General features: G+C 34.3%; 2 protein-coding genes across 3 annotated transcripts in view; both read right to left on the reverse strand.

Annotated features, from left to right (window-relative positions):
* LOC127838840 (uncharacterized) overlaps positions 1 to 26,654 on the reverse strand; it is a 134,603-nt gene that overhangs the window by 43,049 nt on the left and 64,900 nt on the right. The window lies entirely within an intron of this gene.
* LOC127838850 (rab-like protein 6) overlaps positions 3,535 to 26,654 on the reverse strand; it is a 30,755-nt gene continuing 7,635 nt past the window's right edge. The window contains exons 3-15 of the mRNA XM_052366855.1: positions 25,831 to 25,937; positions 24,840 to 24,962; positions 20,704 to 20,801; positions 19,380 to 19,520; positions 18,221 to 18,326; positions 16,875 to 16,978; positions 13,892 to 14,010; positions 12,488 to 12,835; positions 10,724 to 10,862; positions 9,616 to 10,309; positions 8,814 to 8,886; positions 5,984 to 6,060; positions 3,535 to 4,471 (exon numbers count right to left, since the gene is read on the reverse strand). Of these exons, the coding sequence (XP_052222815.1) occupies positions 4,271 to 4,471; positions 5,984 to 6,060; positions 8,814 to 8,886; positions 9,616 to 10,309; positions 10,724 to 10,862; positions 12,488 to 12,835; positions 13,892 to 14,010; positions 16,875 to 16,978; positions 18,221 to 18,326; positions 19,380 to 19,520; positions 20,704 to 20,801; positions 24,840 to 24,962; positions 25,831 to 25,937 (2,330 nt within the window). The 3' untranslated portion in view covers positions 3,535 to 4,270. The remainder of the gene's footprint in view (positions 4,472 to 5,983; positions 6,061 to 8,813; positions 8,887 to 9,615; positions 10,310 to 10,723; positions 10,863 to 12,487; positions 12,836 to 13,891; positions 14,011 to 16,874; positions 16,979 to 18,220; positions 18,327 to 19,379; positions 19,521 to 20,703; positions 20,802 to 24,839; positions 24,963 to 25,830; positions 25,938 to 26,654) is intronic.

The following is a 26,654-nucleotide window of genomic DNA, read 5'->3' on the forward strand; positions in this document are numbered from 1 at the left end:
AAGTTTTAAATACAATTCAATAAATATCGGATTCTAAAGTTTTAAATACATAGGGTTGCAGAGTTCTATTAAAACAAACACCAATAGTTTAACATAATAATTTCATTTTTTATTTTTAAAGCATGGCAATTACAACAGTTAAAATAACATTAAAATGAAAGAAGAGGCCACGATGGCCCAAAGCGCTCACATGAGTTTAAGGAAATACAATTGTCACACACTTGACTAGGTGATATTTTTTCCAGATTCATGCATGGCTAAAAGATTGTTCAGATAAACATCCTGACCAATTTTCATCAAGATCAGAGTCATAAATGTGGCCTGAGAGTGAGTGTTAAAAGGGTTTTCTACCCTTGACAAGATGATGTATTTTTTGGACCCCTATGACCCCCATACAAACTCGGCCTAGATATTGTCAAGGTAACCATTTAACCAAGTTTCATCAAGATTGGGTTGTTAATGTTGCTCGATTGGTCATTGTCGGCTCGGGTACTACTTACATGTACCCTGGGTACTCTTAAATATACTTTCATGTACCCCATTTTAACGCTAAATCGTCCCTGTCGGTTTGTTTTTTTAAATTAATTATATTCACATTTATGTCAGTTTTCTGTTAAATGACCTCTATATTACTGAAACTCTTGCTCAACAAGAGATGTGTTTGTCAGAAACACAATGCCCCCTACTGTGCTGCTTTGAAGCCATAAATTTGACCTTTGACCTTGAAGGATGACCTTGACCTTTCACCACTCAAAATGTTCAGCTCCATGAGATACACATGCATGCCAAATATCAAGTTGCTATCTTCAATATTGCGAAAGTTATCTCAAAACTTTAACCAAGGTTAAAGTTTTGGGACAGAATGACAGACAGACAGACAGGCCAAAAACAATATACCCCCCATCATCCAATCCGGGGGCATAAAAAGCATGTTGATGCAGTTTTTTTAAAAGAACAGTTTGTTTAAAATAAACAATATCGTTTTCAGTAATCGGTAGCGCCTTTTACAACATCGGATGTTGGGCATGAAATCACTCAGATATAGTCTAATATAGACCGGGTACGTTTAAGTATATTTACCGTACCTGAGGTGCATGAAAGTACCTGGGTTACATGTAAGTAGTACCCGAGCCAATAATGACCAATCAAGCTCAATTTTGCCTCAAGAGTGGTAACAAGCTTAATGTTGAAAATGTACACAGCAAGATGCTAGATATAGGGTGATCACAATCACTCTCATTTAGCACATCTTCCTCAGGTGAGCTAGAAATTGAAACAGAGCAGTCGTTTAATGCACACAAATACATAAAATAGGCATAACAGAGATGGATTTTAAATATTTATTTGGCTAAAAAAATCAATAAATATAGTAAGTAATTTATCAGATGTATTAGATGTTAGATTGACTAACCTGTCTAAACAGAATCTGAAAGCATTTTACCACCGAATTTGCTTTTTTTGGAAAAAAATCAATAAATATTTGAGATAATTATTATTTAACCAAACCCAAAAAATACAAACATATTTTCTTTGGCAGGACACATATTTATAACATTATGGATGGTAAAAAAATGCATCAACTATTTGGAAAATTCTGACCTTCCAATATGAGTATTTTTAAAGCGATATAAGTTACACATGTTTTGCAAAATACAGTAAAAAAGAGATGAGAATGCTTCTTTATTTTATCAGCTTTAATTGACAATTATTAATTTACTATGCATGTATACATGTAATGTAGTGTTATTTAAAACAAAACTTTCTTCCTTTGCTTAGATAGGGTTTTCTAACAAAATGTACATCAAGATGCACACAATCACAATAAGTGTCAAAATTACGTCTGAAGCATTTACAGATAGTGTAATTGATTATGAGAATTCAAAATGTCAAGGCAATTTTTTTTGTACAATTGCACAACCCTATTTGACATGTCATATATTTTAACTGAGCACTTTCTATGCAAAACAACCATATGATATTTATCTTATATATTCAGTTATATATTTTTTTTGTTAAACCCATTTATCTGATATCAATTGCAATCAAAGCCTAGGGCTTATTGAAATGCTCTCGAGACGGTTTCCTGCTTAGACCCAGTACTTGATGTCTTTGGGTGGGGATCTAAAGAACACTCCCATGGTGGGGATAATAATCGATTGAGCCTGTGACCTCCAGATCGCTACACAGACACCATATCGGCTACGCCACTGCGACCTATTCATATTGTGTTATAAATGACGATTGTTGGTAAATTTAAAAACACATTGCATACAATATTTAACAATTAACTGACTCTGAAACAAAAAAGCAGTGTCAATATAACAAATGAATACACAATCTATCAGCATATACAAATTAAAAAACACTGATATCATGAAGTTGCAAAAATTAACCTTAACCTGAATACTTTCTTCACCTAATTTATAAGCTTGATTTATTTCTTTTATTATAGATACCAATACTTTTTTCTTGTAGGTTTAGAAGTTTGATAACTTTAATAGAACTGCTTCAGTTTTCAGCAGGAATATTAAATAGATGTAACCTCTATCAAGAAACTAATCTTCGCATTTCAAATAAAACAGTAGATGCATAAAGGTCTGTGTCATATAAAAATTGCTGAGTGATAATTTTACATGCATATAAATGTTTTTGTTGATTAAAATACCTTAATAAAATAACTTAAGCAACAATAGCAACAATAAAATACTAAGATTATTTTGCATATATGTTTGTGAATTTGCAACAAGTGTATTGTAACTGGTAAGTTTGGCGGTAAGAAGACTTTATGAAAACAAATATCGGTACATAAAATGGTACTACTAGAGATACTCATGCTGAATTACCCATAAAACCATGTAACAAGGGTCAATGTTGATTCTGATATGACAGCTTCAATTCTTGTACTAATCTTCCATATTCCAAACTAGACTGAACATCTTAATCCCAAAGTTATGATGATATGCATGCAATTTTTTAACCTTTGTAAGCTATAAATGTGTTATTAACACTCTTAATGACAACAACAGAACCACGGAAATTATTCCATTATTTAGCTTAGCAGTTAGGTTTGGTTGATAACAATCAAATATTGAGTACATAGTAAACACACCTTTTATTGATATGCAAAAAGCCAAATTGTAACAAAGACACATATACTTGGCCTTACACTCTTCTAGAGGCATCAATACTTCATATTCTTTTTCTGTATAAATTAAAACTATCACAGTTGTTGTAACATAAAACAAATCAAAGTGATTACCCTGTTTCACAATTTGCTGACAAATAATGCTTCCATGAATATGAAAATGTCATTGTAATTTAGTCCTTTGAACATTTGAAAATGTAAGTTTTAAATATTGATATTTATACATGTATGTACCTTTTGCCTTTAATTAGTTTTTGCATAATATTAAGTGTTTGAACTAGTAACTAAACAAAATAAATTAACTCATTAAAGAAGCAATACACAATTCAATCCACAAATAACATTTAACAATAACAACATGAGAACAAAAACTAAGAACAAGAGTATCAACAACTTTATCAACTATGAGGTTCAGTTAAAACCGCATATCTTAATGTGGCATATTGACCATCATTTCCTAATATATAAACAACTAGTAAAACAATACATGTTCCAACATTTAGTTCATATACCGTATTTATCTGGTAACAATGAGCTGTACGCACAAACATTAAGAAAAAGCTCAACAAAGCCTGGATATAATGGTTTTGATACATGCCTTAAGCAGGATTCAACCCCATGCACTTCTTTAGAATTTGATCACACTGCAGTAACCTTTTGATAGCCCCATGCTTGAAGGAATATTTCATGTCATACAGATTTCATTCATAACGACTTGATAACTACATGTACTACTATTTTCATGAACACACTAAGTGTCCCTGGCAAAACTCTTTATAGTGATCAATATTTTACACAGTGCTAAATAAAATATTACCTACTTCTTAAGCAACCTTTAAATTTTAAATATAAGAATATTATATATCTCAAAATATAATAACGTATTAACAATCAATAGACTCCTTTAGGCATCGTGAAGGATGAACATGTAGTATTCTTTGCATCACTTAAGTAAGCAAAGTTTTTTATATCACTATCAAATTTGATTGAAAGTATATTTTAACTTCCTAAGTGCTAAGATAGGCTTGGTTCAGTTGTATAGCCATGGAAATCCAATACATTTTTATTCAACAAATGTTTATACTTGAACACATTTTTTTTTACTGTTTACAAACTCCAAAACTCCTAAAATGCTTCATAATTTTTCCCATCTGCTTTATCATCTGCCAGGAACTTCTCAAAGTCATCCATGTCGTTACTTTGAGCCGTCGCCTCCTTTTTCTTCTTCCTTTTCTTCTTCTCTCCATCACGATCCTTGTCTTTGCTCTCTTTTTCTCCCTTGCTTCGATCCTTTTTGCGATGTTTCTTCTCAGGTTCGTCAGTGTCCTAGCATAAGGAATAATAAGAGCAGCATTTCAATGCAAGGTAAAGTAACCTCATAAACAAATTAAATACTTAAAATTAATTATAAAATGTTAATTGGATCGATACTGAATATCAATACATAAGTTGAGGTTTTAAACAAGAGGTTATAGGTGACTTTACACAAAAGATTTAATACAGATGTAAACCTGATTGTGTTTCAAGAATAACAAGGGACAAAAATGTAACAAAACCAGGTTTTCAATTTAAAAATAGTCTGATAAAGGGAGACAATTCAAAATGTGCATTGTTATCCCCCTTGTTTCAAATTAAATCTATTTTTACTTGTGGCGACCTTAATTACAATTTGAAAAAAAAAGCCTCGACAAGAGAGACAACTCAAATGTGCATTATTACTGATTGTTCATCATAGTTAACCCTCTTGTTTCAAAATCAATCTATTTTAGTTGTGGCAACCTTGACCTTGGAGATATCGACGTTATTCTTTCACGCGACACACTGTGCAATTATGGTGAACAAATGTGCCAAATGATTTTAAAATCTGACAATGAATGACATAGTTATGGCCCGGACATGCTCATTTATGGCCATTTTTTACCTTTGACTCAAATTGTGACCTTGACCTTGGAGATATCGACCTAATTCTTTCTCGCGACACACAGTCCGATGATAGTGAACAAATGTGCCAAATGATTTTCAAATCTGACAATGAACGACATAGTTATGGCCCTGACAAGCTTGTTCCGCCCACCCGCCAGCCTGCCCACATTTGCCAATCTAATAACTAGTTTTTTCCTTCAGAAAACCTGGTAAAAAACCTGTCTCACCGCTAAATGTTAAATAGTGCTACGATGATTTGGAACATGATTCTAATATAAGGCATTATGTCAAACTGTTTTTCAAAACATGGGGTAGAAGATGAGAGGGTGCAGAGCTGCTATGCATAGCTCTCGTTCCTTCTAACTGCACATTTACTAAAATGTTTAAAAATGCTCAGACAGGCACAGTTATAGTTTGGTTAAAGACAAAAAGTACTAGCCATCTCAATTGCTTGCAAGCTCCTAGATTTGATGAGAAAACTCCTATGTGCAAGATGTATTGAATGAATGAAGGTATTAAATGTTAAATTAAAACCCTGATACAAGATGTGTTTTTTCTAAGAAATTATATCTACGGTAAAAACGTAAGCATTGTCACAAATGTGAATTATAGGCACAACACTGCTTTAACAGCTAGCGATGTTCAAGGGCAAATAACCCAGGAGCATGTGGATCATGAGGGATGAAAAGTGCTTTGCACATTTATCCTTTGTGGTGGTGGCATTTTAAAGGTCAATTAAATCCTATGTGAAATGTGATGTATTTCACATAAAAAACAAACATCTAATTCAGATAGATCTACAAAGCAACCGACAAACAGAGTGACTCATATATACTGCCTTCTGATAGCGGTATTATACAATTGTTGATGTAACAAACAACAAATTGAATAGTTGTTCTCCACCTCTATACCTACCTTGACTTTCTTTTTCTTCTTTTTCTTGGCCTCCTTTTCAGGCTCCTCATTTGCATCTGAACTGTTTGCTGCCTTTTCTGTAATAAAGTGACAAGGAACATTACTCATGGGAAAGGTCTGTAAATGTTCTCACACGGTTCCTTATTGTAAACTAAAATTATTTTGCATATACATGTATTTCTTGAATTTCTTCATAATCAGGCTTTTCAATTTAATATTAATAAAATTGTTAATAAGCGTGCCAAAGTAGCAAATATTGAAACACATTCAATATGAAGTTTCATTGTCCCTCTTTAATGAGGAAATATTCAGTATTACCCTTCTATACATTCTACAATTTTGTAAAATCATTTTTGGCACTCAATTACTGTGTGTACGTTTACTAAAATATACAATTCAACAGTAAGTCCTCAATTAAATAGGTACATTTTGAAAAATTATCTGATTTCCATGATTTTTGTTTTACTCTTGAAATGTTCACATCTGCACATACTGTTAAATGCAAAATACATTTGTATTTTAAGAATTAAATAGAATTAAAACCAGTTAACACCTTTACATTTTATGGATATTTTGCCACAAGAACATCTTAAGGAAGTAAATGGACCTATAATGAAGTTGATTGTCGTGAATGTTGCTACAGTGGCTTCAAAATCTAGTGTTCTTTACATGTGTTTGTTACTTTGTTAATTTTTACTAGTGCAAACAGCATGCCGCATGCTTAAAACTTTAAGTAATAACTCATTATGTTCTCATGCTTATACAACGCTTACTAACCAGTGATACAAAATTAATATCACTGATATAAGAGTCTGAATATAAGTGCTTTACAAACAGGAGGTGAAAAGCAAACTTTTCCCACAGTGTTGGGAATCAATATGGGAATTTTGCAATTTAAAATCTTGCAACAGGGAAAAATATTGGAAATTTCATGATTTAATTACTTAAGTAAACAAACAATCTTGGGTAAACATATGCTTCTATTGTATGTCTTGTAAAGGCTATGTGCAGTGGTTGGAGTAAAATATAGTTACCATTGTCTGCATCTATAAATTAAGCACTATTGAATTAAAGGCATCTAAAGCTTAATACTATGCCCCCAAAAAACAATCAAGCAGTCTTAATATATAATGTTTGTCTTGCTGTCACGTCATTTAGAAATATTTGCTGTAAAACAAACATAATAATACAACTAACACGGCAATTTTGTACCATTCTAATCATTGTTACACATAAAGCCTACGTCACTACTGTGACATGTTACCTGATGTACCTGCGTTCAACATGTCATCTTAATAATATCATAATTTTTTATTTATTTTGGTATCCCACCCAGCATGAAACAGACCCATCAGACACAAGAAAATCTGCAAAACAATAACCATATAAGGGCTATGCAAAAAATTTGAGTGTACAAAGTTACTTTTACCTTTTGTTCTACATAAAGCCTATTTCACAATTGCGACACCGGCCTTTCAGCATGAACCATACATGCACACATTTGATATGATTATAATATGTGCATGAATCCCACCCAGAAAAATCCCTGACAATAATGGGGATTGAAACCCTGGTTTCTAATCAGGCAGACACTCTTCCGCATTGCTATTAAAGCTAACTCATATAGGAAGACAGTTTTAGTTTTCCTTATACCGAACCTGCTACATGCCAATTAATCGTTAAATCTCATCATGCACTATCATGTTATGGACTAATCATAGATTTCTTTTACTACATGTAAATGCCTATAATAACTATGCTCAAAATTTTAAGTGTCTTGGGCATGTTTTTGAATGTGACACGTTTCCATGATATACGTCTCCTTGATAATTTGTGTGAATCTATTTTTAAATTCTATCATCCACAAATAAGTCATGGATCTGATACCAATATGAAAATCCACTTCATACATACATAAGTAGTATGCAAAAACTTCATGCATAAACTGTTACTTTGACCTTTAAACTAGTGACACAGTTGTTTGCCAAACATGAACATGAAATGTCACAAAATCCATATAAAAAATATGCTCAAATTTTAAGTGTCAACAATGACCTTGACCTTTTAGTGAGCATGTCAGATTAGCATGTGCAGTGTCTACTTTACATGATCATTTGTGCCCATCAATTGTAAAATCCTATAATGCATGACAAAGTTATGGACCATATACAAACATGTACGTCCCTTTATCCATATGAGGAATTCGCAAAAATTGCCCACTGTTAACTTGACCTTGAACTCAGTAACATGGTGTTGAACTTGACACCTAGCCTTGATACAAGGAGCATTTGAGCAGATTTATTTCAAAATCCAAACACTCAAACAAATGTATAGGCCACACACAAACAGATTCTTTTACTTTATCCATATAAGGAAACAAACTTCCTTGACCTTCAAGCAAACAACACAGTATTTGCATGGGACACATTATTTTGATATGTTGATCACTTATACCTATTTGTTGTCTAATCCTATAATGTATATCAAAGTTATCAATCTGACACAAAATGACTCAAACATACCAACAAAAACACACAAAGATAAAAAGGGTTGAAACTATTTGTCCTTGTTCCATCATGAAGGTGGGCACTATTGTCGCGACTCTGCTCACGCCATCAGACAAAACACTTCAATGTCTGACAAACATTTGGGTGCTCTCAGACAAAATGTGTGCGAACAAGTTTACTGCTAAAAGGCACGTGTATCTAAAAACATAATCAAATGTCTGTCAAAATTTCAACCTTATCAGACAATGTCCTTGTCTGGCTTTGAAGAGGCTTATTGTCCGATAGGAAGTAAGTTTATGTTACAGATAATAACCAATACCCACTTTTACTCTTCTTTGTGGAATGCCCTTCACCTTTCTCTGCAACCTCATGTATGACCTTAGGTGACTTGGCTGCCTGAAGAGTATCATACAATTCAATAACGTATCAGGCACTTAGATTTCAATTATTCATACATTGTATGATGTATGTTACATGATTATCCTATTTCTGGGAATACTGGGCTTAATGCCTCTGTATAAAGTGTCATTTCAGATTAGCCTGCACAGTATGCACAGGCTAATTAAGGACAATGTTCTGCACAGTAAGCACAGGCTAATTAAGGACAATGTTTTGCCCCTAAACTGGATGTTTGTTTAGAAGAGACTTTCTTTAAACAATTTGTTAATGACAATAAAGTGACCTGAGTTAAATCAGGGCCTGTTATCTTTATTAACATATTAGATAATTAGGCCATTTTTATAATCACTTTACAGGAGAAATTAACAAGAGCATCTGAATACAGCGGTGGACTATTCTTCCGCTTTGATAGGATGTTGTACATTTTCTGTAAATTACTCAATATAATGACCACAAATCATACTTGAAGTTAAATAATCAACTTTAATATCTATAGTAGCATATAGTAAATGTAAAATTACTAAAGATATTCAACACAGAGACTCCGTGTTTGCATTAACACGAGTGTTATGCAGTCCCATATTTAGGTGAGAAATATACTATTAGGTGAATAGTCAAGCTTACAATGAAAGGAAACCTTTTTCACATGACCAAATTAACTCAGATTTGCCTATAAAATTGATTCCCGTTGCATATACAAGAATAATTGAACACTGTATCTCCTACCTCTTCCTGCTTGTTTAGCCAATCATTAAAGACGTCAGCACCACCAAAATCATCTGGATTGATGTCTGTGTCTTGTAACACAGCAACTTGGGCACCAGTGTTGTCTGAATCTGAATCTGAGTTCTGATTGGTTGGTTTAATTTTAGAAGTCTTTTGATTGGCTACCACTGTCTTATGGTCAGAATTATTGGAATCTGAAGAAATTTTCCGAGAACTTGCATTGAGAGTACTTGCTGTACTAGAAACAACCTCTTCATGTACTTGACTAGAATATTTATTGCCATTATCACCACGAGCGGATTCTGTATCACTGTCCAGGTCAGAATGTGATTTAGCTTTAGTCAAATGAGAATCTTCTTTACTCACACTAATTCCCTCCGTTTCACTATCCGACGACATTGACTTTTGTTTTGATTTAACTTTGGTGTCCGTTTTTCTAGAAACATTATTCACAATGTCTTTCTTTGCACTTTTTTTCACATCATCGTCTGATGACAAGTCTTTGCTATACTGGACAACATGCACATTACTGGAGGGGAGACCACTCTCATCATCACTAGAGAGGTCAAGGTCGGGTGCCACTGAAAGACGACTGGTTTCCACCTGCGTCATTGAGGAGCTGGCTACCATCTCGTCTTCAGAGTCGAGCTCGTCTTGGAAACCTGCCACCATCGGGTTCCCAGCATCCTCGTCACTGTAGGCAGGGAGACAGTCAGTTTTATAAGATATTTTTGTTCGTTTCGGTAAATTACACATTTTACTTCACATGTGATAGAGGAATTAATGATTTAGGAATGCCTAAGCCATGAGAAAACATATGTAAAAAGTGGTAACAGTAAAACAGTGAACATTTTAACTAATAATAGTTGCAAAGCAATATTCCCTCACTTCTTTTACAGGTGTTAAAATAATTGCAAAAGCAACATTAAACTGTTGCTTAATTAACTGCAGGAGTTACCTTCAAACCTCTATTTTTACACAAAACATGTTGATTTTTTCAAAGAACAAAATTGTAATAGTTCAACTGCCAATAAACAAAGCAAAAAAAATCCGCACTCAGAGCTCAGCTTTGTAAAACATATTTCTTAAATTGTATACAACTGCTTACCTATCACTGTTGTCCTTGTCTACACTGGGTGTGTCCTTGACCTCCCTGGCGTCGTCAAGGAAGTTGTCAAGGCCACCGGTCTCCGGCACAAAGTCATCTACACTCTTCACCGGGACCTCAGGTTCAGCAACCACCTCATCTGGAAACAACAAGGAAGATTATTCTACTCATCTGGGACTGTATTCACTGAACAACTCTAAAAATAAAAAATATTATTTAAATTGGAATACATGTATTCAGGAATTCCTTTAATTTTGAGTCAAACTTGAGATTTACCTTCTCTATCTTCATCATTTTTAGTGTAGAACATTTTGTTATAACAAACTCACCAGTGGTATTGTGTATTCAAATGCTGGACATATTGTTTTTGATTCTTCATTCTTAAGTAGAATAATGAGTTAATGAATCAGAGCCCTTGAAGTTTGGAGGACATCATATATTAAAATAGTTGTAATTTTTAATTAATTAAGCACTAGCCAATAGAAATGTAAGTGTATTATTAAATGGCATTAATACTTGGGAATATGTCTTGATAGTTAGTTGCTATATTTTGATGCAGCTTATATATGGACAAAAGTAGAAAAATGATAGGAATAAGGGACAGCTTCATATATGCTCGTGCAACTTACGACACAGAAAAATAAGGCGAGCGTTCTCTGTTCATAACCAATTTACTCAACAATGGTCATCTATGCCTTTCTTTGGTTGTCTAAGAAGACATAGTGTCCTATAATTATAAGCCAAGTAATTGGACAAAGAAACAAAGTTCTATAATTAAGCAATGAAAAGAAATAATTTAAGGCATAAAACAAGGATTTGCATATTTGCCTAAATCCATTTTTAGCTTTTTCAAGAAGAACAATAATTTGAGAAGATTTTATTACAGCATTAATTACATATTTTTACTAAAAGAATATGCTTTTTTCAAAGTTTATTATCATTGTTAATTAAAATTCAAACTTTTATTTTGCAAAAATAGTTCATATATTAAATTTGCCAGATCAAGTTTTAGTATTACTAGTATTCTATGGATTTTGAGAGGAAAGGGCTGAAGGGTGACCACAGTTCTGAAAAGCGTGTGATTCCATTGACTAATACCACTATTTCATTGCATTTTTATCTGATTTGATATAGAGTTCATTTTTTCATGTAAGGCAGTGAATGTGTGGAGAAAAATAGTGAATGATAAAATGATCAAACCACGCTAGCATGAGCGCAACAATAAGGCTTGATAACTTGGCTCTGGTTTGGTGCCATTTGTTTGGGATAAATTTTCTTCTTTAAATTATTATTTTTTAGCAAAAAGGTACGTAACCTCATTTTCAGTGTAAAATTTGATCTTTTATACATTTAAATGAATAAATCACATAATTTATCAATGGTGTTGAGAAAACATGTTTGTTATCAAATGATGTCATATTTATGACATCAGATTATATACAAAATGTTAATGTTAATCAAATTTTGCCAAATTATAAAATTAATTCTACAAAAGGATGAAATAAAGTAAAAATTGAAAAAAGATCTTATTATCATTGCATGAGTGGTCATAGACAAAATATTTTCATGAGTGGCAGAGCCACACTTAAAAATAATTGTTTTATACGACGACTCAAGAAATGTTAATACAATTGTACACTTAAATCAACAAATTTCCTCTATTTCCTTAATCAACAGGTAATTAAGTAATTAAAAGAACATATAGCCTTATGATTGTACTGGATACTGATTTTTTATCCATGTCTATTTTCAAAACTAAATAACCTTTTGTTTCTTGGGCTTTTGCCTGCTGGGGAGCTGTTTTCTTGTTGAATAATTTTGAGAAGAACCCTGTCTTCTGCTCAGGAGGTTTCTGAGCAGTATTTTGAGACGACCCCTTTGCCAGCTCACTGGATTTTTCTGCATTTTGAGACGACCCCTTGGTATGCTCATTGGTGTTTGGAGCCGACGCCTTCCCGCCATCAGTGACATTGACCTCTGCTACCTCTGTGATGGGAGAGCTGGCTAATGACAAGGTGGTAGCCTTGGTGGGGGTTGGCGTAGTAAGGGTATTGCTGGACTCTGGTGTAATTGCAGATTTGTGTATGGCAGGTGCTGATATTGATCTAGGAACTGAAATAAAAACAATATATGTTCACTCTGCCATGCCTATGTTCAGGCGATATGTTCAGGCGATATAATGTTATTTACAATACAATTCCTGTAACACTTATCATGGTGATTCACAAATAGATTACTATTATACCTTTTTAATTACATTGGTAAAATGATAGAATATTAAAATTGTGCAACAAATACATTATTGCTAAAATTGTGTTACTTATAATTATGTCCACAAAACTACGTCTTTTTGAGCAATGCTAGAGAGAGAAAAGGATTGATATACTGAATGAACAATGAACTTAACCACCATACGGCTATGAGACCCCTTCTAGGAAAAGATGGTTTCATGCCTGTCTTAACTCTTTACAACTTAGAAACGTATTTTGACGCATTTGTAGTCCCTTAAAAAGTTCATTAAATTAAAGACCTTTCTAACTAAATTCAAGTTTTAAAGGCTTCATTTCCAACCCTTAGATACTGATAAGCAGCAAACAGCATTAAACCTGAACAGACTTCGAGTTACTCTGGTTATTCTGGTTTTATGCTGGTTGCACACAGCCATTTTCAATTGCTTCTGATGGGAAAGGTTTAAGCCAGATAAGCCTTTACAGTCTGCACAGGCTAATCAGGGACAAAGCTTAGGCTAATCAGGGACAAAGCTTAGGCTAATCAGGGACAAAGCTTAGGCTAATCAGGGACAAAGCTTAGGCTAATCAGGGACAAAGCTTAGGCTAATCAGGGACAAAGCTTAGGCTAATCAGGGACAAAGCTTAGGCTAATCAGGGACAAAGCTTAGGCTAATCAGGGACAAAGCTTAGGCTAATCAGGGACAAAGCTTAGGCTAATCAGGGACAAAGCTTAGGCTAATCAGGGACAAAGCTTAGGCTAATCAGGGACAAAGCTTTCCCCTTTTATGGAAGTTTTCGTTAAAATGAAAGCTCTTTTTAGCAAAAATTCAGTTGACACGAAAAGTGTCGTCCCGTATTAGCCTGCCCGGACAGTGGACATGCATTAAGACAGATTTTCCCAGCATGAGACTCATGTTGTTGTTATGCTAAGCGCTACCATTGGGCAGGGTGGTGGGTTTGGTAGGTAAGCTCTGAGGTTTAGGTGCAGGCACAACTCCCTTAACGCCTTGAGCTTCCTGGTTCTCACGACGCTTTTTGCCCAGAAACTCAATGAAACTGAAAAATAATAGAGAGGATCTTTTAGGAGCAATATTAATTCTAGCGATGAATCTCATTAAAGAAGAATAAATAGAAATTTAATTTTTTATGTGTACACACACACACACAAATTTAGTTAATAAATAGTATCTGTATAACAGTGGTGACCAATATTCATGCTCAATTCAATGCTCCATGATGTTATTTTCGTTAAGTTGTTACAATGAAATTGTAAGTTTATAATGAGCATGATTTCAAATAAAAACAAGAGCAGTGCAAAACGGTTGCCACGCTCGGCTGCGAAAGCTTGTCAGAATTTATATTTATTTTTTTTAGAGGTCACAGTGACCTTGACCTTTGACCTAATAACAAAAAAGTTGGTGTGGCTTAGTAGAACTCATCAAGGTGCATCTACATATGAAGTTTCAAAGTTGTAGGTCGAAGCACTTTGATTTTAGAGCCAATGTTAAGGTTTTAGCACGATGCCGGTGAACGACACGACACGACGAGCTGGCTATGACAATAGCTCGAGTTTTCTCCGAAAACAGCCTCGCTAATAATTTGTACCATTAATTTGGTAACACATCGATGCAGGAATATCCAATACCCCCATTACAGGGTAAACCAATACTCTTATATTTTTGACATAGCAAAGTTTATTTCTGTATCAAGGAAATCATATGAAAGAGGGAGAAATGCAGGGCTTTTTTTCTTCATTTTGGGAAAGGGCCTGGCCTTCCATTTGGGGAGAAATTATCAACACAACAGAAAAAGGGGAAGAAATTTCCAAAAGTAAGCTTGAGATTTGGGGAAATTTGCATTTATTTAAATAAATTCTCTTAGAAAAAGGGGTCTTTCTCTTGGGGGAAGAGGCCTTTATAATTCCCTTGCAAAAGAAGGAAAAACAGCCCTGAAATAACCCCACTGAAATGAGATTCATGAATAGTCACTCGTCTTCTAATGTTGGAGAGCTACAATACCACTGTCTATCATCACCATCGGAAATAGATTACCAGCGAAGCGAAAGTAAACAAACCAACCATGGAGTGCAGTCAGTATTTACCTAAAATATCAAATAATAACTCACTCCTGGATAACCAGTGTGTGTTAAGCATCTTACAGAAAGATGAATCTGTTTAAAAATGTGTATCTATCTTGCAGTTCTTATTGATGAAGCGCTATTTACACAAATTTATGACTGCTTGGTACCGGGTTGAAATTGGAACTTCTCGAAGAAACAGCTTTTCTTTCATGATTACATGGTTTGCCATCGGTTATGGAGTTGATTTCCTATTCTTATATGCAATATATACCATCTTAATGCTATTTCTTGTCTTGGTTTGATTATTGTTCATGGAAATCTATTAAATTAAAATAACTGTAGTGTACGGCGAATAGTTGTTTATGGCAAAAGTCATGTACGGTGAATAGTTAAAGTCATGTACGGCGAATAGTTGCAGCATATTGGCCAAAGTTGTCGCAAATTAAAATGATTTTAAGGAAATATTTTTTCAATGTACATATATTTTCTTAAAGTCGGACATTTGCCCGATTAATGATGTATAAATCTTAATTTTAAACTTTGTTTTTGCCCCTGAATAAATACGCAAACACAGCACATGTGCTGACTTTGCGGTTGAACGCTACAACGCTGTGAACAGAAAGTCAGCCAAGTTCCAATAATTACACCAGTTGAATAAGAAATCCTGATTGGAATCCACTTGTAAGTAAATATTTTATCGATTCATCTTGATTTTGAAACATAACTACCATGAAATACACTAGAATTATATTAAACTAGAATACAGACTGAACAATGGTCGATCGATTTATCATACCAAAGCATTGATATCTGCCTGATCTATAGAGAATAACAGGTTACTGCCTGATCATTTCTTAATATATCAGGCAAGGCTTAGAATAAAATAACGGCGAGGCTTGCCAAGCCTCTATTTTATTCGTGCCCAGCCTGATATATTACAAAAAGATCAGGCAGTAACCTGTGTTTTTGTTTATAGCGATTTTTTCATTATTTCTTAAAAAACGGGGACGTAGAGGTATGATAAACAGAAAAACAGGTTAGTGCCTGATCTTTTTGTAATATATCAGGCTCGGCACGAATTAAAATAACGGCTCAGCAAGCCTCGTCAATATTAATTAATTATTCTAATCCTTGCCTGATATATTACAAAAAAACGGACAGTAACCTGTTATTCTCTATGTAGCAGGTGCCCGTAAAACAAAGCATTTTTTTTTCAATATCAACAATGCAGACGTATTTTTTGGCCATAACCGGTCTCATCGCAAAGAATATAAGTGTATTTATTTGTTTTATACCAAGATGGTCACGTATTTGCGAAATTTTCATTTTTTTCCCCTTACAAACTAAAAACTATTTGCCGTACACAATTTAATTTTATTTTGCTATACGCCTTACACGTCAGGTTCTATTCGCCGTACACAACTAAGTTTATATTTTAGCCAAACATTTGCATACTACCTTGATTTTTGGGCTGAAGCTGGCAAAAACTGATTCTTTAATTCTATTTGCACACCATTAAAAAATTCGGTAAAATTATTATATTTTCCTTGGACAAAAAGAAAAAAGATGTCCCAATGAACTTAATTTTCGGTACCAGGTAGCGGATGATTGATCTATTTCAACACTCGAATGTATTAATAAAGAACTCCCAACTACTTACGATATAAGTTTGATATGTCCAGTATTAATTTGTCACACAGTTTGTTTTTTTAATTCGCGATAAAAATGGTAAACTTTATTCTGTTCACGAGCACTACCTCTTGCGTGATGTTTATCTGCGCTGGTTATCTATATCTGGTGGTGATAATAGACAGTGAATACTGAAATGCCATTTTCTTACACATCATAGTTTTGTTCCTCAGACTCCTCGTGAATGTCAAGCTCTTCTAGCGTTGACTGCATGTCGTGCTCGTTAGTTCGCAGCTGATTCAGTAACGTCTCTCTCTAAGAACATTATGAGCTATACATATTGCTTTCTGAGTGATAACATCTTACCAGAACCAATAAGGGACGCAACTCTTATTTGCAATAATTGACAAAGGATACCAAATGTATACACGGAAATTGCAGATAGATTGGAATAAAAAATGGGAAAAACTTATCATCTTAAATGTGAGAAAAATTTATCTTTGCAATCCCGCTTAAAAAATATATTTATGTGAAATATTATCAAGTTGAATGCATAAATGTTTGTTTAACGATGATGTATTGTAGAAAGTAAACGACCAACAAGCAAATAGACTTATAAAGAAAACACAACCTGAAATTGCAGAATTCGATGATGCAAAAGGACTTACTAAAGCTGCAGAACTTAATGATGCAAAACAACAACCTAAAGTTTCAGAATTTAATGAAGCAAAACAAGTACCTAAAGTTGCAGAATTCAAAGATGCAATACAACGTGAAGTTGCAGAAATCTATGAGGCAAAACAACTATCTAAAATTGTTGCAGAAATCTATGATGCAAAACAACTATCTAAAATTGCACAATTCAATGATGCAAAGCAACTACATTAAGTTGCAGAATTCAATTTGTAAAACAATAACCTTAAGTTTCAGAATTCAGTGATGCAAAACGATTACTAAAAGTTGAAGAATTTTATTATGCAAAATAACTACCATAAGTTGCATAATAAAATGATGCAAAACAAGTATCTAAAGTTGCAGAATTCAATGATGCAAAATAACTACCTTGAGTTGCAGAATTCATTGATGCAAAACATCTACCTTAAATAACAGAATTCAATCATGCAAAACAACTACCATAACAAGCAGAATTAAACAAGAGCACCACATAACGGGTGCCACGCACGGCTGCGGGTGCAGTTTTTAATACATGGTAGCTTGACTGAGTTTGTTTTGTTTTTTTAGAGGTCACAGTGACCTTGACCTTTGACCTAGTGACCCGAAAATGGGTGTGGCATGTAAAACTCATCTCAGGGTGCAGCTACATTGCAATTTGATTTTTAAGCAAATGTTCAAAACCTTAACAACATGTTAAGGTTTTAGCACGACGCGGGCGGCAGACGTCGGACGGCGGACAACGAGCTGGCTATGACAATACCTCGAGTTTTCGGAGCTAAAAATGATGCCTCAAAATATATCAGAACTAGCTGAATTCAATGGTGCAAGAAAACTACAAGTACCTGAAGTTGCAGAATTCAATAATGCTAAAAATCAAAATACCTGAAGTTGCAGAAATGGCAAATTGAAGAACTTGTGGATGTACTTCAGGCCAAACGCATTTCTCATGGATGACTCTGCATACCGGACCTGTCCTGATCCAGCCGGTCTGAATAGGGAGGAACAGAAAGACAGTCATGAAAGCAGCCACATAATGAATTTGGGCTTGTCAATTTAGTGATGAATATACATCCCCCCTACCCTGGATATTGCATGTTGAAATATGTGATAAGTTCAACTAGAAATGTGTCATTAGGCACAATGCGTGCAAGTTTGAAGGTTTTATGTTGGTTAGTGTAAGAAATCAAGTTTATAACTTCAGATAACTGGAAAGACAAGCAGACAGGCATTAAAGGCAATTTAAGTACAACCCTCTCTGCCAGTACTTCAAAACACTAAAATATCGGTAATATTGCAATGGAAAAGTATATTGTTATTTCATGTTGTTATCAAAATAATGTTAAATTTTGGTTAAACAGATTGATCCACACATACAAAAATAACAAGCAAAAGTCATGATTTAAATACTAGGCATTGGATTTCAAAACAGTTGTTTACAAGCACATATTCACAGATAGAGTGCTCACAACTGAAAATTATTGTAGAAATACCAAATAAAGTTACAATATCAATACAATCTATGACATGCAATTCTCAATCTTACAGCAATATAACTAAGTAGCACCTCCTACTGAAGATGCGATAATTTATGGCTTCATACACAATGTATGTCTAGAGTAAGTAAACAGATGGAAATGGATATACATTAGCCCCCATATTATAAGTAACACTGCATTTACTGACTTTTGTATAGTGATACATGGTGAGTACATATAAGGTCATTTAAGTACATAATTTGTGTAAGTTCTAAGCTTTCATCCACTTAAATTTTTGGACAATCCCATTTTTAAACAAAATAAATAGATTTTTGCACATACCAGTTTTGGTCCATAATTAATGACTCTATATTTTCGGACAGTATGTTTTATAGCGCTATATTAACAGATTTCTGCCATGTTTTCGTATATCTGGTGACCCGTCGATCACGGTTTTAACAACCAGAATAATGTCATAAAACCTGGCAGATGAATGCTTGAGGGCAATGTATTATTATTGATATTGTAACTGTTAGTTTTACACATTATTGACAATTCATAATCACCTCTGCAGGCCTTCCACAAAGTACCGAGCCTTGTCTTCAAGGACAGTTCTGTGGTGACCCATATCTCTATGGTTACCAAGAATCAGCACCGGAATGTTGGCAGGGATTTTCTCAAACTCTTTTTCTACATAGTCATATGTCCTGTTGATTAAAATATGTGCATAATTAAGCAGGTGCTTTGTGACACATACATGCAAATTTAAAAACAAACTTGCAAAATCTTTTTCAAAAATAGTAATACTATTTATCCACTTAGTATTGTTTAGTTCAATTAAACCATTCACACAAAGTTGAAAATTATTAATTTTGTATGTTTTCTAAAACTATTTTTGTTTTTCAGTTATGAAGCAAAAACCTTACTTCATATTGTTCCATTATTGTCAACACGACCTTTACAAATTTTAAGCAAAGTCCTAGTATAGCTGACACTATTGTATTAAGCCCAATAGCTCATTCCATTCTCAAATGTTTGAGCACTGCAAAAACTATTTTTCTATACTAAGTTACGGTGATCTAAGCAATAACTGCACCCACACCATATCAAAAACGAGCGTACAGTGTCTATGAAGGAGACTTTATTACACCATCTTTTTTTGTTCTGGAGTTAATAAGACGAAACTATTTTTGCTCTACTTAGTGTGACCTTGGCATGGATACCGTTCAACCATATGCAATATCAAGCAAGGTATTGCTATAAGCTATGCTTGCAGTTTGATTTTAATACCTGCATATAACCTTGTGTATTTTTTCCCTGATTCATAGTGTTCTTGGACATTTTTTTGAATAGGTGACAAAAAGTTGGCCAATTGTCATTTCAACAATATGTGAACAAGTCATACTTAAACCACATGCAATGTCAAGCAAGGTATTGCTATAAGCTATGCTTGCAGTTTTATGTGCATACCTGCATATAAACTCGTTTGATTATTTTTCTGATTTACACTATTCTTTAAAAAAAATTAAATCTGTGACAAAAAGTTGAAAAATTGTCATTTCAACAAGTCCTTTTAACCGTTTACCACTTAGATACGTATTTTTACGCATTTTTAGTCCCTTAGAAAGTTAAATTTAATTAAAGACCTTTCATACTAGATTCAAGTTTTAAAGGCTTCATTTCCAACCCTTAGATACTGATAAGCAGCAAACAGCATAAAACGTGAACAGACTGCGAGTTACTCGCAGGCTGTTCTGGTTTTATGCTGGTTGCACACAGCCATTTTAATTTTGCTTCTGAGTCATTTCAACATTCTGTGAACAAGTTCCTTTAAAGTTCCAGAAGGCTGGCATTTCTCTCTACGAGCACACAAGCCATAAATGAGCTCACCACTGTTTGGTAATATCATACATCAGGACCACGCCATTGGTCCCTTTGTACACATCCACAAAGTTGGCATCCAGGCACGGTTCATCATCCAGCTCATCCTGCAGGACAATCAAGCAACACAGTTTTGATAACAATTTGATTTTTAGATGGTCGCTTAGCTACCATCTAAGGTGGTTAGTCTAAAATTCAGGTCGATACGCCTTAGCTACTAGGAGCCCAATACCCGCTTACTACGCGTATCCGCGCGAGAAAGAGTTGTATAATTTATGCAAGAGGTTTGAGTTCTCCAATTATATTCATTCACAAATGGAAACATGATATTAATATCGTGTTAAATGCAATAGTTTCGAACGGTGCTTTTATAGAAAAGAATCAATAAACAATGATCGTATTGTACGTGTCGTGGAGGAGATTGTTTATGAATGAATAAAATAGTCCACTTTCTGCAGCGTCTTCATGACGTAGTATTTTTGCTCAGTCCATTCATAATATAAGGCAATTAATAGATGCGCCTGTCGATAAACAAAGGAAAGTCCACGGGCAATAACAACGCAATACGCTCTCACATACACCTCAATGACGAGGAGTACAGGTCATTCGATTGAGGCTATTAATAGATTCTGGAAAAAGTGAACGCTTATTTATATTCTCAATTTATAAAATGTTGGACATAAGTTCAACAATAACTTCAGGGATACTATAGACAAAAACAAAAAAATGTTTCATAATCGCTAAACCCGAATATAACAAACAATTTATAATAATAATACGAATGACATGTTTCGTAACCTCGTTCATGCTACTACAGCGGGTATTTCTGGAAAACGTTCTTTGGTTCTCAACAGATAGCGCGATTTTTTGTATTTACGGGTGCTAGCAACGCAATAGTAGAAGGTTAATAGAAGGTTTCGCTTGTTTATATTCACAGTTCTCAATACATAGACAGATGGATATGAGTTCATCAATTACAACAGGCATACTATAGGCAACCTCGAAAATGCTTTATAATCGCTAAAACCGAAAACAACTAAATATATTATATTAAATATATTTATAACAATAAATATCTTTTAAAAATGTAGTCGGCGTATAAGCTGACTTTGAAATAAAGTTTGCAATTTACTTTTCTAAATAAATAAATACAATTAAACAAAAGTTAAACTATTGTGTTGTGTTTTTCACTTGTAAGTTGCATATTCACCGCATGAAATAGGTGTTAGCATTGTCAAACCACACATTAGTGTGAGTAGATAAAAAAAATACTACGGGAGAGCACTTCATATGTGTCCTCATATGCCTTGTTATGAGTATCTTTCTTCACTATCGAAAGATATCGTATGTTGATATTTGATTTAAAGGCAGTTTTCTTTCGACACATTTAAATCACACGTCAATAGCGCCGTCATGCGGAAATGGGTCTTATGCGTTTCGGCAAGCGTTTGTTAAACCCAACATGTGCTATTGCGCAGTCAGGCCATAGGTAATGCTGTTCGTTATAAAATCACTCAATATGTTATGTTTCTCCTTACCAGAAGGAGAGATAGCTGAGTGGGCTATTTATATGATGGGCGCATATGGAATAAGACCCATTTTCGCATGACGAGGGTCATTACAAATCTCATTGCGAATTGAAAATGCCACATTTAAGAACAATGCTTTTTGATACAAAATTGAATTCAAAATAGCAAACTTGTTAATAATGGCAGCCTATCCACACATTAAGGAATGATTTCCAGACGTGCTGACCAAGTACGGAAAACTTTGTGGTATGATAATTAAACGATTTTCTCTTATCGTGACACTATACTATTTTGCAAATGATTGTTTTCTCATCTTGGAGGCGAAAGTGAAATTCTGCGAGATGGATTGTAACGCGTAATTGTAACAGGGCCACAATTTGTGTCGTTTGAGCATACAGAGAGTAGTCCGGAATTCCTTACACTGAACAGTGCTACATCCTTTGAATTGAGCACATACACAGTGATATAGCAAAAATTCAGAGGTTGTATCTCGAATCAGCTTATTAAATATTAAAAAATATTCATGCGTGTCTGTTGGCGTTATGTAAAAGTCACTAAGATGAAAACTGAGTAAAACAGCTACGCCTAAAAGCCCATTAGTGCTCTATACCTATGTTTATGTCAGCGTTGTTGACACTGTGTGAACTGCTCGGGTAACAAGTAAGAATACTTTTATTCCTTCATATACAAGATACGAAGATTATTGTATATTTTGAATTTGTATATGGTGTCAAAAATCAAAAGTTTTGTACACGGCACGTTCATTATGTATTTATATTCTTGGTGAGATAGTTATTTGATATTAGAACAAGATGTGTTTGTGAAACACAATGTCCCCCTATATGACGTTTGACCTTGAAGGTTGACCTTGACCTTGTGAAGGATGACCTTGACCTTGACCTTTCACCACTAAAAATGTGCAGCTCCATGAGATACACATGCATGCCAAATATCAAGTTGCTATCTTCAATATTGCAAAAGTATTCATAAAATAAGTGATTTGGGCCACATATATTTGACCTCTGACCTTGAAGGATGACCTTGACCTTGACCTTTCACCACTTAAAATGTGCAGCTCCATGAGATGCACATGCATGCCAAATATCAAGTTGCTATCTTCAATATTGCAAAAGTATTTATAAAATAAGCAATTTGGGCCACATATATTTGACCTCTGACCTTGAAGGATGACCTTGACCTTGACCTTTCACCACTCAAAATGTGCAGCTTCATGAGATACGCATGCATGCCAAATATGAAGTTGCTATCTTCAATATAGCAAAAGTTATTGCAAAATGTTAAAGTTGGCGCAAACAGACCAACAGACCAACATACCAACAGACCAACAGACAGGGCAAAAACAATATGTCCCCCACTACTATAGTGGGGGACATAAAAATATTCCTTTAATATGATGCTGACTGCAAATTATCTTATTAATTAAGTTCTCATTACCATTTTCATCATACTTTCTATGCTTTCAGAACGTCCAAAAAGCATGTTGTTTTTATTTTGTCTAAGTTATTTCTATGAAATAATAAGGATGATAAAAAGTGCACACAAAACTCGACCCGAGCGCTATGACACACACTTTATAAAGTTGAATGGTGTGTGTTCATTTCAAACTTGAGATTGATTTTGAAAAATGAATTGTGTGTTAAATTATGCAATAGCGAACATCTTCAGTGCCTTCAGCGCTTTGATTTTATTGGGAATGTACTTATTTAAAGAGGGAAGTTGAAGTTCCGAACTTTAATAAAGCAAGATCAACGCATAACAGGTGCCACGCTCGGCTGCGAAAGCTTGTCAGAATTTTTTCTTTTTTAGAGGTCACAGTGACCTTGACCTTTGACCTAGTGACCCAAAAATGGGTGTGGTTTGTAGAACTCATCAAGGTGCATCTACATATGAAGTTTCAAAGTTGTAGGTGGAAGCACTTTGATTTTAGAGGAAATGTTAAGGTTTTTGTTAAAGTTTTATATTAGAGGTCACAGTGACCTTGACCTTTGAGCTAGTGACCCAAAAATGGGTGTGGCATGTAGAACTCATCAAGGTGCAACTACATATGAAGTTTCAAAGTTGTAGGTGGAAGCACTTTTATTTTAGAGCCTATGTTAAAGTTTGATATTAGAGGTCACAGTGACCTTGACCTTTGACCAAGTGACCCAAAAATGGGCGTGGCATGTAGAACTCATCAAGGTGCATCTACATATTAAGTTTCAAAGTTGTAGGTGGAAGCACTTTGAGTTTAGAGCCAATTTTAAGGTTTTAGCACGACGCCTACGGCGGACGAGCTGGCTATGACAATAGCTCGGGTTTTCTCCAAAAAAGCCTCGCTTAAAAGACTGTGATTATAATTGTTCTCTCTTTGGTTTTCAAATGAAATAAATACATGTTATTTGTTCACTATACATGTATTTGACCACTGACAAAAACTTCGAAAACAAAACAACCCGCTATCAATATGGCACATATTTTCACATGTGGAATTAAAGATCAGTAGCTTATGGCAATAAAACTGCTTTAAGTGAAGCAAGTAAATAAAACAATATTACTATAAACATTACTGGAATACTTTTGTAGGACACTAAAAGATATTTAAGAAAAAATGAGTACCTCCGCAGTAGAAAGTTTCAGGCCTTCTTTTTTCTTTTTCTTCCTTCCTTTATCCACGACATCCCATATTTCTACTTTCACAACATCATCTGTGGTCTTGTAGTTCCACTGAATGTTGGCCACCTAAATCATATCATTAATTGTTATGATTCACCACTTAGGTTGCAGGGATTTTTCTGCTACTTAAAAAAGGCCATAAAACTGACCCAATCCCTTAGCATAGGGACCTGATCTCAAACCAAAATTGCCAAACAAAAATCCAATTAAAAAAAAATTGTTTTGAAAGAATAGTCTCAGTCTAATAATTATTATATCTCAATTTTATTTCATAAACATCTAACAAAGTATATAACTATTACTTTTTTTCGCAAATTGCCATGAAAAGGCTTCATGTGTCAAAATTTGTTGATAAAAAAAATCCCAATTTGGTCAAGTTTGTGGATAAAATATTCCCAAATTTGACCAGACTCATTTCCCCGAAACGGCTAGAAAACCCCCTGGGTTGACACCAATCCCTGACAAAAATTTCTCAATCATTCTAAAATCTGTTTCAGTATTTAGTGACTCAAGTTGTTTATTTAATTGATTCATTTTCTTACTTTTAAGTTCACAGATTAACTGTTGGTGTTGTACAAGACAGTTTTTATTCACTGAAGATATAATTTTAATGAAAAACACATTATAACATTTTTACAATGAAAATTTTCCGTTCTTTATTGCATCATATAAAAGGTTAGCTAAAGCTTATATTCTTAAAAACAATTTTGTTTTAGAAATCAATTAAAGCTCCTGGTTTTAACCATATCAGTTATAATTGGGTCAATTTCTCTCTACCTACACATAAGTCAACATAAGTGGTTGATATTTTTCAAGAATTGAAACAAATGATAATATTTACTTTCCAACTGAATGCATGCAGTTTTGTTTACATTTTTGAGTTATAATGGCCAAACCTGGATACGTCTATCACACAATAGAAAACTAATACTACCTGAATTTCATCAGTTGGTATGTATTCTTCATGAAATTTCTGCCCTTGAAGCCTTTGAAAAAGAGCTGTTTTCCCAACATTCCTGTCGCCCTTGATGATTAATTTCACTGCAAAAATGTACAAGTATCATGCATATTGCTGATGAAAAATAATTAAACAACAACAAAGAAATTACCAAAGACAGGGCTATAGATAACAAGCATATTTGCGTTATTACGCAATTAAAATAACCAACAAGGGACAAAATTGTCACAAAAGCAGGTTTTCATTGTGAAAAAAAAATCTGATAAAGGGAGAAAACTCAAACTGAACTTTTGAAATGACCAAAAAAAAATAACCCCCTTTGTAAGTTTTTTTTTTTTTTTTAAATCTATTTTTAGTCGTGGCGACCTTGACATTGGAGATATTGACGTGATTCTTTCGTGGGACACACCGTCCCATGATGGTGAACAAATGTGCCAAATGATTTTAAAATCTCACAATGAATGACATAGTTATGGCAAGGACAAGCTCATTTATGGCCATTTTTGACCTTTGAACTCAAAGTGTGACCTTGACCTTGGAGATATTGACGTAATTATTTCGCGCAACACACCGTCCAATGATGGTGAACAAATGTGCCAAATGATTTTAAAATCTGACGATGAACGACATAGTTATGGCTCGGACAAGCTCATTTATGGCCATTTTTGACCTTTGAACTCAAAGTGTGACCTTGACCTTGGAGATATCGACGTAATTATTTCGCGCGACACACCGTCCAATGATGGTGAACAAATGTGCCAAATGATTTTAAAATCTGACAATGAACGACATAGTTATGG

This window comes from Dreissena polymorpha, chromosome 7, assembly GCF_020536995.1.
Source record: "Dreissena polymorpha isolate Duluth1 chromosome 7, UMN_Dpol_1.0, whole genome shotgun sequence".
Classification (NCBI taxonomy): domain Eukaryota; kingdom Metazoa; phylum Mollusca; class Bivalvia; order Myida; family Dreissenidae; genus Dreissena; species Dreissena polymorpha.